At 40.9% G+C, this 14,668-nt stretch overlaps 1 protein-coding gene across 1 annotated transcript; it reads right to left on the bottom strand.

Annotated features, from left to right (window-relative positions):
- Positions 1 to 6,293: 6,293 nt before the first annotated feature.
- On the bottom strand, positions 6,294 to 11,958 carry LOC125377277 (perlucin-like). The gene is made up of 4 exons (XM_048390184.1): positions 11,842 to 11,958; positions 7,707 to 7,792; positions 6,725 to 6,812; positions 6,294 to 6,539 (listed from the first exon to the last, which is right to left on the bottom strand). The coding sequence occupies exons 1-4, from the start codon at positions 11,903 to 11,905 to the stop codon at positions 6,316 to 6,318; spliced, it is 462 nt and encodes a 153-aa protein (XP_048246141.1). The 5' UTR covers positions 11,906 to 11,958; the 3' UTR covers positions 6,294 to 6,315.
- Between the last annotated feature and the right edge of the window lie 2,710 nt (positions 11,959 to 14,668).

Below are 14,668 nucleotides of genomic sequence, written 5' to 3'. Positions count from 1 at the left end.
TTTGGCGCATAATATATTCACTCAGTAGGGCATTGGGCGTAGATGTGGGGCATAGATGGGTTTATTTGCATCAGGCCTATTCTCACCTAGGCCAAGGCCCCCCAGTCTATAGACTGCCGCCATGGTCTAGTGGTAGAGCGTCCGCGTCATACCAAAAAAGATGGTTCTTGTTGTTACCCCCTCTGGCGCTGGGCATTAAGGGGCTAAAACAAGGACTGGTCGGTATACTGTGTCTGATAGGGGTATTCATGTTAAACTGCGGCATGATATCTCAGTGGGCTAGCACTATCAAATCAGCATCAGTCCGGAATAGTACAAGAAGCCACACACACCACACACATGTGCATGCATGTCGCTGCAGAAGTGCAATAATCTTGGACACAACCACCTCACCTCACCACGGCCTATTCCAACCCTGCCAATTGCCCCACCGGGTCACATCCCCCCTCTCTTGTTTAATCCATCTCTCGTTATACTTTATGATATGACACTTATGTTAACTTGCATTTGTTGGACCAAGTTATCAGTAGAAATTTTCAATAAAACATGTACTTCAAACTTCATAAATTTTATCTTGTGTATTACTTCCTATGACAGATTCTAAACTCTAAGGTTATTGAATTTATTTAGTAGATAAACAAAATGTATCACTTCAATGCGACATTTCTCAATGCAATAGATATAATGACCTAATTCATCTCTCCGAGGCAAGGGAGTTAACTAACTATAAAAGTCCTGTTTCCACCCTTGCCGAACTTGGCTGGAATTTCTGGGCCCAATCGTAGTGCCACCAGTGGTTATTACGAGTTGTGTCCCTTTTCTGCCTCTCCTATGGACCAATCAGATTCCGCCTCTTGTACCACATGCATTTGCTTCAAACAAAATGGTGGCGCAGAGTCAAGGCAATCTGATCAGTAATCAATATCTATATTGTCATAAAACTGGTCTTACATCGCAAAGAGCAAAAAATCACGTGAGCACCTTGACTAAAGACATGAAAAGATTTAGAAAATATCTGTTGACACCGAGTTGACGGGGCACATGTTTTGCAAATCCTGCAATCAACCAGAATCTGCTCGACAGGTAACGAACTGGATTTCGACTTCGTTACACGATTTTGATTGAACTATGCATAGACTCGTTAGTCCAGCCAAAATATAACTCCATAATACCAGCCTAGTTCGGCAAGGGTGGAAACTGGACTTTTAAGGTCAGTTAACTCACTTGCTTCGGGAAGATTGACCTAATCAGGATTAAACAGAGACAGTATAGTGCTTCTGTAAGAGATGCTCTGTTAGACAAAATAACAAATCAAAAGCGTTTCAGGCTGTACTAAGAAAATATAAAACAAAGAAGCCACAAAAGGATAACATAAATATTTCGGAATGGTTTTTGCATTTTAAGATTTTTTTCGAAGAATGTGATGGCAACTCCACTGAACAGACTGGACATTCTAATACTGATTTTAATTTAATGATAATGAATATTAATTATGGTTTATTCTAAACTATATGGTGTTTCACCAAAGATGTTAGTTGCACAGGAGTCTATTTATGGTTGTGTCAAAGGATGTGCTAAGACAAGTTATATTTTTTCTAAATGTTTTGATTGTCCTCTAGGTCTTAGACAAGGCGGGGCGGTGGGGTAGCCTAGTGGTTAAAGCGTTCGCTCGTCACGCCGAAGACCCGGGTTCGATTCCCGACATGGGTACAATATGTGAAGCCCATTTGTGGTGTCCCCCGCCGTGATATTGCTGGAATATTGCTAAAAGCGGCGTAAAACCTCACTCACTCACTCACTCACTTAGACAAGGCTGTGTGATGATTCCTTTCCTATTCTTCATGTTTATCAATTAACTTGCTTGACAAATGGATTCACCTTCTGCTCCAAATGTACAGCTATACATTGATATCATATAGGATATTGTCAGTTTTGCTGATACTATCTATGGGCTCCAAATAATATTGATGTCTGAAAATCTTTTTGTGACAACTACCATTGCTCAGTTAATCTAGATAAGACAAAATTCTTGTTTTCAAAATGGGTGACACTTTATCAAGATTCGAGGGGTGGTAATTTGACGAGCATGAACTTGCGTGTGTATTTAATAAATACCCTGGAGTATTATTTTCTAGATCACTGTCATGGTCTAATCAGGTTAATAAGGTCCCTTTCAGTTCTCTTTGAAACTATAAAGTCGCCGTACATGCTGCAGCCTTTACCGTCGGTTGTTTTAAATATTTGACTCAGAATCTGGCAAATTTTACTGTATGGTTCTGAAGTATGGGTTGTAGATAAATCCCCGGAAAAAGAAGTTGTACAAATGTTCGCGTTTAAGCAATTTTTATGTGTGTAGCAGTCGTCCTCAAATGATGTTGTTGGAAGAGAATAAGGAAGTATTCTACGGATGTACATATTTGCATGTAAACGTGTTGCTAAGTATTTGTTAAAATACTCAACATAAGAGGGTCACGTTTTGAAATGAAATGTTATTATGTATTCATGTTAGTCTGTAATAATGGTATGGGCCACCTGGGCATCAGATGCTTTGGGTTCGAATGGGGGCAGCAGTCCATAAATAACATTGCCAGCTTCATGTCTGAAATAAAGTGAAAAATCTTCTTATGACCAAGGTTGGTGCGCAGCCCTATCAAAATTAACCCTATACGATGCAGTTAAAATTAAATTTGGCTTAGAATAATATTTTAAGGAGATAACTATATATAATTATAGGAATGCACTTGCTCAGTGACCCGTGAAGACCCAGGGTAGAATAGGTCTTCGGCAAAACATGTTTGCTTAAAAGGCGACTATGCTTGTTGTAAGAGGTGACCTCTGGGATCTGGTAGTCAGGCTTGCTGACCTGGTAAATGCATGTCATCGTACCCCAGTTGCGTCGATCGATGCTCATGATGTCAATCACTGGATGGTCTGGTCCATCTTGATTATTTACAGACCGCCGCCATATAGCTGGAATATTGCTGAGTGCTGCGTTAAACAAACAAACAAAAGTTGCTCGACTGAGATGTTGTTCCCAGCTTCGTGATACAGAAAAGAGCTAAAACATCAACGGTTATGTTTGGTTTGTAACCATGGTAAAGTAGAAGATGAGTATCAATTTGTAAAAATATGTAGCCGCCATCACCATTTGGGATGTAAATATATACCAATTACATTCTACTTGTGCCACAAATGATATAAGCTCAATATTTTGATGTCTTAATCTGATGAACTCACTGTTCAATACTTACCTATCTATACTCGTCACGCCGAAGACCCTGGTTCGATTCCCGACATGGGTACAATGTGTGAAGCCCATTTCTGGTGTCCCCTGCCGTGATATTGCTGGAATATTGCTAAAAGCGGCTTAAAACCTTCCTCGCTCACTCACCTATCTATACAAAGCAATGGGATTGTGGCTTGTGTAAATTTCACCTATATTGTCAATTGTACATTACATTCTCTCACACTGTACACGCTGTAATGTGGAATGGGAAAATAGACTACACTATTTGTAAAAATAGATGAACATCAACATTTCAATCACTGGTTTGTCTGGTCCAGGATCGATTATTTAAAAGGCAAACAAACAAACAAACAAACAAAGAGACAAACAAACTGCGATCACGTGACATGAAAGTTTGGAAATGTAAACATCTGAACGCACCTTATCCATATGCAAGAACAGAATAGGTCTTCAGCAACCCATGCTTGCTGTAAAAGCCGACTATGCTTGTCGTAAGAGGCGACTAACGGGATCGGGTGGTCAGGCTTGCTGACTTGGTTAATGCATGTCATCGTATCCCAATTGCGTGGATCGATGTTCATTATGTCGATCACTGGATTGTCTGGTCCAGACTCGATTACTTACAGACCGCCATCACACAGCTGGAATTTTGCTGAGTGCGGCGTTGAACAACAAATAAACTAATATATCACTGAGTGTCAGCTTGGTGTAGGAGGAAAGCCCGTAGTGATGCTTCTTACGGACACAACCCTGCATAACTCTGCCACCGGCTCAACACTTTCTGCAAGCGACACAACACCAATATTTACTGCCAGCTCAAACCCGGTGTATGTAAGGACGTCTTGTATATCTCTAAATCTATAAATAAATCTTGAAATATTGAACAGGAAGGCATGTATAGTAGGGTGCAGTCATCCCGCAGACGACATCCACACCGTGTCAGCTTGCCTAACCTTGGATCAGAATCCCATCCAAGAAATCGGATATTGTATGACCGCTACCTTAGCTGCAAACGTAGGGGCTGAGGACGTTCATATTAAATATCAGCAAATCGCGCCCAAACGTGTCTTCTGTTGATGGGGAAGTGCTGGCAAGCATAACCTCTGTTCATGTGGACAAGGAGTCCGACCTCGGATGAGACGGTCCGTGGTCTGAATCCCATTATGGGGATTGGAAATTTTATGGCTGCTACACGTGCTTGTATTTAAAGAAAATGTAATATTTGAGAAATACTGTGTTCAGAATATTGCGGCCCAAACGTGTCTTCTGTTGATGGGGAAGTGCCGACAGTCTAAACCTCTTTGTTCTTGTCCGACCTCGACCACGGACCGCCTTACCTCGACCTCTGTTCATGCGGACAAGGAGTCCGACCTCGGATGAGACGGTCCGTGGTCTGAATCCCATTATGGGGATCGGAAATTTTATGGCTGCTACACGTGCTTGTATTTAAAGAATATTGCGGCCCAAACGTGTCTTCTGTTGATGGGGAAGTGCTGGTAAGCTTAACCTCTGTTCATGTGGACAAGGAGTCCGACCTCGGATGAGACGGTCCGTGGTCTGAATCCCATTATGGGGATTGGAAATTTTATGGCTGCTACACGTGCTTGTATTTAAAAAATATTGCGGCCCAAACGTGTCTTCTGTTGATGGGGAAGTGCCGACAGTCTAAACCTCTTTGTTCATGTCCGACCTCGACCACGGACCGTCTTACCTCGACCTCTGTTCATGTGGACAAGGAGTCCGACCTCGAATGAGACGGTCCGTGGTCTGAATCCCATTATGGGGATCGGAAATTTTATGGCTGCTACACTAGCTTGCTCTGACGCAATTTGTGTGACATACTTAATTGATGAATTCACAAGGTGCACGTGGATATGTCTCATTCTTGCGTAGGAGCTTAAAACTTTAACAATGGTCTCATATATTTATATTCGAAGAAACAAGGCTTTTAAATGCCGGGAAAAGTGAAAATGAATCACGATTTTGTACAAAATCAATATATATAATTTGAAAGAAACCTTGTGATCCACTGTTTAGGCTCCAAGCCATAACGTTATATACATAAAAGACATAATAGTTGTAGATATAGAGACACACTATTTCAGTGGTCAAGGTAATCAATCGTCACATACACACAAGTTCTGTCACTGGGAAACAGGTAGGTGAAGAACTTTAACTGACTAAAGAGATTTTACGACAGCTTCTTCACCACAGAAAGGTATTCACGACGTGCCGTGTTTTGATATTATGACCAACGCCCCACGTTGCCGGTACTATGACAGGCAGTCAACCAGGTCACCTTTGTCCACTCAGTCGATTCATACGACATTTACCTCCACTTTCACACATTCTACAATGGCAATACTTGGAATGGTCACCGAACTTTACAACCTTATCCACTCGGTCGCTTCATACCACATTCGCCTCCACTTTCACACATTCTACAATGGCAATACTTGGAATGGTCACCGAACTTTACCACCACATCCACTCCGTCGCTTCATACCACATTCACCTCCACTTTCACACATTCTACAATGGCAATACTTGGAATGGTCACCGAACTTTACAACCTTATCCACTCGGTCGCTTCATACCACATTTACCTCCACTTTCACACATTCTACAATGGCAATACTTGGAATGGTCACCGAACTTTACCACCTCATCCACTCCGTCGCTTCATACCACATTCACCTCCACTTTCACACATTCTACAATGGCAATACTTAGAATGGTAATCTATCCAAGCATGTTGAGTCCAAGTTTCATGTATAACTTGTTTCAAGATAGGTTTCCCGTAAGTTGTTCAGATTGTATTTGAAGAAAATGTAATATTTGAGGCATACTGTGTTCAGAATATTGCGGATCAGAAGACCAAATGTGAAACTATTCAAGTCTGAAATCAGTGTATATCGCAGGTCTAACCTGAAGTAAGTAAGAAGGTGTACCGACGTTAGTGAATGTACATGGATACGTATCATGACTGTACAGTTTGATACATACTGGTTCTGGATCGAAGCAAAAGAAAACAGGATGCCAGGCATTAGTTACACAATTTAATTACTTCACTTTGAAATCTCACATATGAAGTTGTACTTGTGGCTGCAGGGGGCGTCATTCCAGCGATACCCGACTGCGTCCCAAATGGTGACACAATCCTCACCCCCCTTGTAGTTGTCTGGTTGACCCGATCCCCAGTTCTGGTATCCACCAGCAAAAGTTCTGCCTCCTTCCCAGACGAACCTGCCCTCGCGAGCAAGGTCACTCCCTCCAATGAAGTAAGTGGGAGCTTAAATGCAAAAGGCGAAGTTTAGAATTGTAACATAGCCTCAACAAATTGATCGATTGTTTGTAAAAAAAGTCTTTCAATTATAGTTTTTCAAAAAGTGTCACCTCTCTATGTAAAGAGTCCAAACTGCCTTACTTACCTATCTAAAATCCTTAGGTTTTCAGTGTACTTATGCCTTTACAAACCTTTTCCTCTTGCATATCCCCTGATGAAGTCATCCTCCGTTCGACTGTTGATGATGACGAGCCGAGCTTCGAAAAACTGACAGACTGACTGCAAAACGAATGGTATCGGGGTGAACAGTAGTACATCAACCGTCTATTGAGGTGCTGAGATTTTAAGATGTCAATCCACTGGACTTCCGTTTTCGATAATGTTTTTTTATTATTCGTGTTGTTGCTGTGATCGGATTTGATGGAATAAACGGTTGATTGATTGATTGTCAATCTATATAGCTCCATGATAAACCAACCGATCTCAAGCACTACCATTCCGAATGTCTTTGTTTGCTCCCTCCTTGATACTGTTAATAGCCCTGTACATTAATCTTATCACGTTTATTCACAGTATGCCCAATACGTGCAATTAGGAGATAAACATACTGTGTTTTCAATGAAGAGCTAGGTTACCTGTAGATTTAACCCCGCTAAATTGAATTTGGAACCGAACGCGCAGCCATTCTACCATGACTAAATAAAATGCGAACTCTTTGGTGTCAGCAAATATACTGAATGAAGTGGCATGGGTTGAGTTCAGTGTTTTGAGTGGGTTATTGATCTGAATTACGGAATCACCGAACAAAACATGGTGCTGTATATACTCAAGCAGTTTGTTTACACCGTAATACTTCACTCGAACATATGACAGGCATTGAAAGCATATAAGCACGGCAACTTGGTAAGCTTACATGAGGTGGGCATCCCTAAAGAAAACAAAGCAGGCTTTGCAAGGCTTTAGCTCTACATGCACGTCACCATTATGACATCATATCGCTCATTGTGACGGAGGGACATTTTTATATTCACATGATAAAGGGGTAAGAAGTGAGATCCGAAACATCGATACAAACAATAAAACAGTTGTTTTCAAAATACGTTTAATGTTTTTGACATTTAGATATTTCATATTAATCATATTTGAACTGGAGACTCCGCACTCGTTATTTACCCTTGCATCAGCAAACGTTCCTTTGATGTCAGAGAACCAGTAGCAGGAACGTCCATGAGAATGAAACCCTGGTACACACCTTGAACCTTCAACATTTAAACAAACATGTTGATATATGTAATTAGAATCAGGATAATAATTGAAGGTAATTATTGAAAAATAGGATAAAGACTGGATTAAAGACTTATTTGGAATTGGGTGTTGGCAAATAAAGAATCACCAGTGGATCCTGGCGATGTGGCACCGGAGACCCTCCAGCAGTTCAAAACAGGGATAAAGAAGTTCATGTAAATATTCCTCATGTCCGGTATCAAAAGTACAATATACCGATATCCAGAAGGTACAGATTTATGCCTGGGCTATGAACATGTACTTTCAAATGATATGACACTCAGTTAACGTATGCCTCTTGCAAAGGAATTTCAGGGGGGTTCAGTCAACGTTCCTAATATGAAAACACTAAACCTTCACTTTCAACAATATATCATAGTACAGTAAACTATGGTTATAACGAACTCAAATGGACTACTCAGTTTTGTTCGTTATAAGCATACATAAAACCATCTGTACAGCAAATGGCCGGGACCAAAAGTTAGGTTCATAATATCCATTAGTTCGTTATAAGCGTGTTCGTGATAAACGTATTTTACTGTACGGTAGCGAGCATCAGTCCATGTGAGGAGCGCTCCTGACATGCCAATGAGTCATGTTGAACGAGAGGGTTCAGAGGCAGGTTTACAAGTCAGTGGCAGTGGGCAATAATGCAGGCCTGACACCTCCTCCTCATTGAGGCAAAGAAACGCCCGATGAATGGTAGTCCATATCTGAGGAGGAATAAACCTGAGTTCCTGCAACATCATTTGAGGATGAGAATGACATCGGAACATCATTCCATTTCATCCCTGCATGTTTGAATGATGAGGTGATCTTGCATTGGTATTACGCAACATTCAAATTCCCATCAATCACAACACTTTGACTGTACCGTTTACCCGTTGATTCACCTCAGATCATAAAGCCACCACCTTCAAACGATCGCTTTCAAGAACGCACGGCGTGCCATAACGTTCACCTGGAAGCCTGAAGACAGGTGTTCTCCCGTCGAATCGGTGAACAAGTAAACGTGACACATCAGTGACAAAGACCACATATCTGAATCACTGGAGACGTCGACCTTGATTAGTATTAGCCTTTTAGCTGGGCGTCTCTCACGGATGCCGTAGGTGTGTCAGTGTCTGCGGACCACCCTCGCAGATACGCCACTTATACACGGGCTGTGAGCCATGCTGTCTGTAACCTGTGTCGACGATATCTTGGCAAGGGGTTGTCGCGGGTGGGCGGACACTACGAGGACCGTCTCTGACGTGGTTGTTAATACAGGGGCTGCAGAAAATGTTCTAAGCCTGACTAACTTTCAACTATGGGCCATTACAAAGTGAACTAGTCAATGTAGTACATTTTGTAGTAGTTCATTTCAAGTTAATTTGGTCTGTTTAGTCCGTTTGTATATTAGTGACAGCCAGTAGATTGTGATAGGGGTCTAATGGATACAGAAAAGGAAAAGAGCGAGTACCGAGCAGTCATTAAGTTTATGACTTTAGAGAAATGTACTCCCCATGAAATTCATGGCACAAGAGTAAGTGCCCTAGTAATTCCACTGTTAAACTTTGTTGATCCATGTTCAAGGTTGTGAGAACAAGCCTTGATGATAACCCTAGGTCTGGACGTTCCTCAACTCCCACCAATGAAGATTCAATCAAGGAGATAGAAAAACCTATACTGTCAGATATTACCATTGCTGAACTTGAAGAAGACACAGGTCTAAGGAATGGATCCATTCATCACTGTTCATAAACATTTACAGGTGGATAAAATATCTGCTCGTTTATTATAATTATAATCTTAATGAAAAAAGAACTGACATTGCTAGAGAAAATTTCGAGCTAAATTGAGAAGGATTTTGTCAAATTCAAAAAGAGATTAGTAACGGGTGATGAAAAATGGGTCCACCACTATGATCCCGAGTCAAATAGTCAGTCAATGGAATGACACCATTTCACTTTTCGGCACAAAAAGTCTTCAAGATCAGTACAGAAATTCATGGCCACTGTATTCTGGGTTTCAAAGAGTGTGATCCTTTGAAAGTCCAAAGACGATAACTAGTGCCTACTATGCTGATTTGCTTCATCGCATGAGAAATTCTATCAAAGAAAGGCGGCGAGGAATTCTGACTTCTGGAGTTCTACTACTTCATGACAACACGTATTCTCACATCTCTCGACTTGCAAAGCTTGCAGTGCGACAATGTGGGTTCCAAGAGCCTCCTCACACTCCATACTCGTCCGACCTGGCACCAAGTGATTTCCGCTTGTTTCCTAAACTGAAAGATCACCTTTGTGGAAAGCGCAATGACGACATCGATGACCTTAAAGCTTCCGTGAACCGGTTTTGCAGGGTGGCTTCAGAAAACTTCTTCCTGACTGGAATCGAAAAGCTTCACTATCGATATGAGATGTGTATTGAAAAGCAGCGAGGTTATGTTGAAAAATAAAATTAAAAACACTTTCCCAACTGTTGGTTTTGTTTGTTAGGCTTAGAACTTTTTGACCAGCCCTCGTCGCGTCACCATAAGTGTCATATGGCCTGGACGTTAAATTGGCGTCGCAACATCGCATGTCGTCAAATATTGTAGACGCTGTCTGCACCACTGTAGACGTGCTTGACGGTGGTTTCCTGTCAAAATGGGAAGTCTGGGTCTTCTGGCGACAATCCCTGCACATCTGAGGCGACGACGTACGGTTTGTGAAGATATTCGTCGAAGGCCAGGGATGCTTCTTGCAGTCACTGTTGCTGGCTGAAATCGATTTCTTAGGTGTGTAGTTCGAATCCAGTTGTCTTGTCGATTGTTGGTTACGCGTGGCCTGCCACTCCGAGGATGGTCTCTGACTGCATTCGTCTGTTGCCAACGTTGCCATAAACACCAAATGGTGTTTCTATGGACGTTAAATTGTCTTGCAACATCACGTTGACTCGATCCTGCTTCAAGCATACCAATGGCTCGCAGACGCTCATTTTTGGACAGGGGTGGCATTTCGTAATGTTGAATAATTGCGTAATTGTGTTGTTTTTCTGAGTGGTTGTTGTCAGCACGATGCTAAACAATGCATATGGAATCTCGTTAACGCACATGTTTTATACCCATTCTTGGGTAGTGAAATGCATGGGGATTGCATAAAAGTCAACCTTTGCATGGAATGCATGCTTTTCTGTAGCAGTTGCGTTTTTTTGTGACTTGATTTCATACATGTACTACAATATTGAAAACCAAACTTTACTTGTTTGAAAAATACACTAAAATATTGGTGTCACGGGAACTTTTGTTGTTGAGTATAGATATGTGAAGTATTGTCAATTTGAGGAAGGTCGCAATTCTGCTGTAATATAACCTTCACTTAATTAAAAGCATTTATTGGCGAGATATTGTATATTTTAATGTATGGACAATCATGTCAGGTGTAGATGGCACACACAACCTGGCATCAGATTCAAGAAAGTCTTTAGATGAAACACGTTTCCTTGAAATATATAGCATTCCGCCATGAGAGTCATAGGCACAAAACAGTTTAAACCAATACTTCAATGGTCCTTTATGTGACGCTAAATCAGCATAATATTGCTGTGAAATAGCTTCCTACTGCATTTTGTACACCATTTTCACTGGTGACTGTAACTTGAAAATGTTACGAGACAATTTCCCTTTCGATGCTAAAGCATTCCAAACGTGCGGTGTGAAAAACAAAATCTTTATCATAGATGATGGAAAACATGATGGACACACGGAAGCTTATTGTAAAATGCTAATAGTCCCATATGGTAACACATGCAACATTATGGGTCTACGGATTCCTACGTGCATTTTATTGAAGGCAATTTCCTGGAGTATAAACTAGTTTATTACTGTTTGCTTTCAAAGACATGTAATTGAGTGGTATAAACACATTTCTTTAAGGATAACAGTAAGCTAAAAAAAACACTGTTGTGTTTTCTTTCTGTTCGCACAGAGTATCAGGAAAACATTTTTTACTATTTATGCCATTAGGACATGTTAAGCGTTTTGGGGAAATGAGTGACTTACCCTCTGTGTACAGGAGCATGGAAGAGCCCAACAGTAGAAGCGCAACACCAGAGAACACATTCATTGTTGCAGTTGAGATGCTGGCGGTTAGCGTGTCATAGGATGCACTGGCGAGTAAACGGATGCATATATGATATAAAGCGTTTTCATGGTTTGGAGCAGCTGTGAAAAGATAAGCATTGATTATGATATCAGGACACAAGCAGCTGGGAACTAATGATGCGTATTTAGAGGGACATAGGGCTAAACAAAATTGTAAACAAAAAACAATATACCTTTCACGATTTCTACTTTTGTGAAACTGAATACATTTATATGTTTTGATATCCGAGTATAAATAAATTATTTGAATTAAGTCGTCAAGAAACAAATGTCATGTTTGTCGATTTAATTAATATTTACTAACGTAGGTTCATAAAATATGTATCTCAAATACACTTACCGTATTCGACGTAATAAGCGCCCAGGGCGCTCTCAAAATTAGAAATAGGGGGCCATTATTTGAATATTATTTTGGTGGAAAAAACCAGAATTGAAAGATAAATTTCGTGGTTCATGCCGACAGCCTGAAATGTTTATATACTACAGATATATTTTTCCAGAATTTAATTGCCCATAATTAAGGGTGCATATAGCACACGAGTAAGTCTTGTGTACATTGATCAATCGGAAAGGGTGCTAATTGGGATTGTTTACTTGCCAATATAATAGCAAATATCGCCGGGGGCGCTTATTACGTCGAATACGGTACATACATGAATAAGTCATGTTGAACGAGGGGCTTCAGAGGAAAATTTACAAGTCAGTGGCTAGTGCGCAGTATATATTAATACAGACCTGAGACCTTCTCCACATTTTGGCGACGAAAGGCCCGATAAGTAGTAATCCATATCTGAGGAATATATATATAAATAATTTTACTCCCAAAAGGAACAAGATGGGTAAACGGAGAAGGGAATTCGAAAAAACAGCCATTGAGGAGCAATAATTAATTGGGATATATTGTAGTTTCTTTAACAAATTAAACATGCAAATAATTTTGTAACAAATTAAACTATTGAGCTGTATATATGTACTGAAAATGTACATGTATTGTTGCCCGACTCCCCATTGTTCTCGGTGCCTTAGGTCTGTTGGCTGACATTGGGAGAGTGTCAGGGGGAACGCCCCTGAGCTGCTGATGAGCCTAACGAGACTGACTGTGCCAGGATCACGCCAACCCTCATTTGCTGCATATTTTATATTTTAATAATAATAATAATAATAATAATAATAATAATAATAATAATAATGTATTGACTTCCCCAAGCGATTACTTGTTTTACTCAAGTCATTAATGAATTGCTGGTCCACTCAACTTGATATGGGGCAGGTGGTGACTTCGGAACCCATTTCCATCAGCAGAGGAATATTTCAGGGCGATTCTTTTAGCCCTTTGCTTTTCTGTTTGTCACTAAAACCTTTAAGCTTTTTGCTCAGCAAAGAGGACAGTTATCACCCGTGACCTCCTCAGCACAGATCCCCAACAGCCCTTACTCACCTCCTTTACATGGATGACCTTGAACTTATAGCCAATGGAGGATCTACACTCAAAAAACAGATTCTGCTTGTCGAGTACTTTTCTAATGATATCGGCATGTCCTTTGGACTCGACAAATGCAACATTCGTCATTTGAAACGTGGCAAGGTAGAAGAGGGAGGATCCGTCCGTTTACTTGGAGGAGGATTTATTGACCATCTTGTGGAAGGTCAGGCCTATACGTACTTAGGGATGCAGATTAGGGACAAACTCCAGAATGCCCATATCAAGGGCAAACTTCGGGCAGAGTACAAATGTTGACTTAAGAAAATCTGGAGTTCGGAGCTGAATGCTCGCAATAAAGTCAAAGCCACGTCCTTTCGTATTCTTTTGGTGTTGTTGATTGGACGAAACAAGAAATTCAGGGTATTGACACCCTCACACGAAGAATCATGTCAGACAATACATCCCACCATCCTCGCTCTTCCCTCAATCGCTTATATTTACCAATCATGATGGGAGGGCGTGGTTTGAATAATGTGGAGGCTCTTCATGATAGAATTATCTTGTGCACTTTTGCACACATTTATTCGTCTGATGATCCTCTTGTGAAGCATGTCAAGATTCATGATGAAAACAAGGCATTCCACAGTTTTCGAAAACGAGCAAAGGATGTGGTACATAATCTCAATGACCGTGTTGATTTTGTTGATGGTTCTGTACTGCTCGACGGTACAGAAATAAGTGTCAACCAAGTGAAGTGCCATATCAAGTCGGACCATTCAGATAGCCTTTCCATTTTCAAGAAAAGGCTATCTGAACGACCACTGCATCGAGTTTATGTGCAGTGTGTTGAGAAGATCAGCAATCCTGCAGAGTCCCTCGCTTGGATGAAGTCGTCTGGCCTGAAAAGTAAAACAGAAGGCTTTCTGTTTGCTGCTCAGGATAGGTCACTTCCCACTCGAAACCGTCAATGCGTGATTTTGCATCAAAATGTAAATATGAAATGTAGATTATGTAATGAATTTAATGAGACTGTTCAACACATTGTGAGTGGATGACCAGCTTTGTCACAAACACAGTATCTTAAACGACATAATGAGGTGGCTTGATTATTGTGTTACCGTCTTTGACATGCTTGTGGTTTTGACACAGAGATCCACCCATGGTACGACCCGGAATATGTAGAGGGCGTCATGGAAAATGATAAATACAAAATTCTTTGGAATAGGCCCATTTACAGCCTTAGACGTATCCAGGCCAACAAACCTGATCTTGTCCTTTTTGATAAATCCAATGAATCATTCA

The sequence above is a fragment of the Haliotis rufescens genome, unplaced genomic scaffold, assembly GCF_023055435.1.
Source record: "Haliotis rufescens isolate VD_foot unplaced genomic scaffold, xgHalRufe1.0.p SCAF_86, whole genome shotgun sequence".
Taxonomy (NCBI): domain Eukaryota; kingdom Metazoa; phylum Mollusca; class Gastropoda; order Lepetellida; family Haliotidae; genus Haliotis; species Haliotis rufescens.
Note: the sequence above shows the minus strand (reverse complement) of the source record. Positions and strands in the feature narration are given on the sequence as shown.

Coding starts and splice junctions, on each gene's coding strand:
- LOC125377277 (XM_048390184.1), bottom strand. CDS start 11,905: ATGAATGTGTTCTCTGGTGTTGCGCTTCTACTGTTGGGCTCTTCCATG. Junction 6,813..7,706: donor GAACGTTTGCTGATGCAAGG/GTAAATAACGAG, acceptor TTCGTTTTGCAG/TCAGTCTGTCAGTTTTTCGA. Junction 6,540..6,724: donor GGGATATGCAAGAGGAAAAG/GTTTGTAAAGGC, acceptor TTTGCATTTAAG/CTCCCACTTACTTCATTGGA.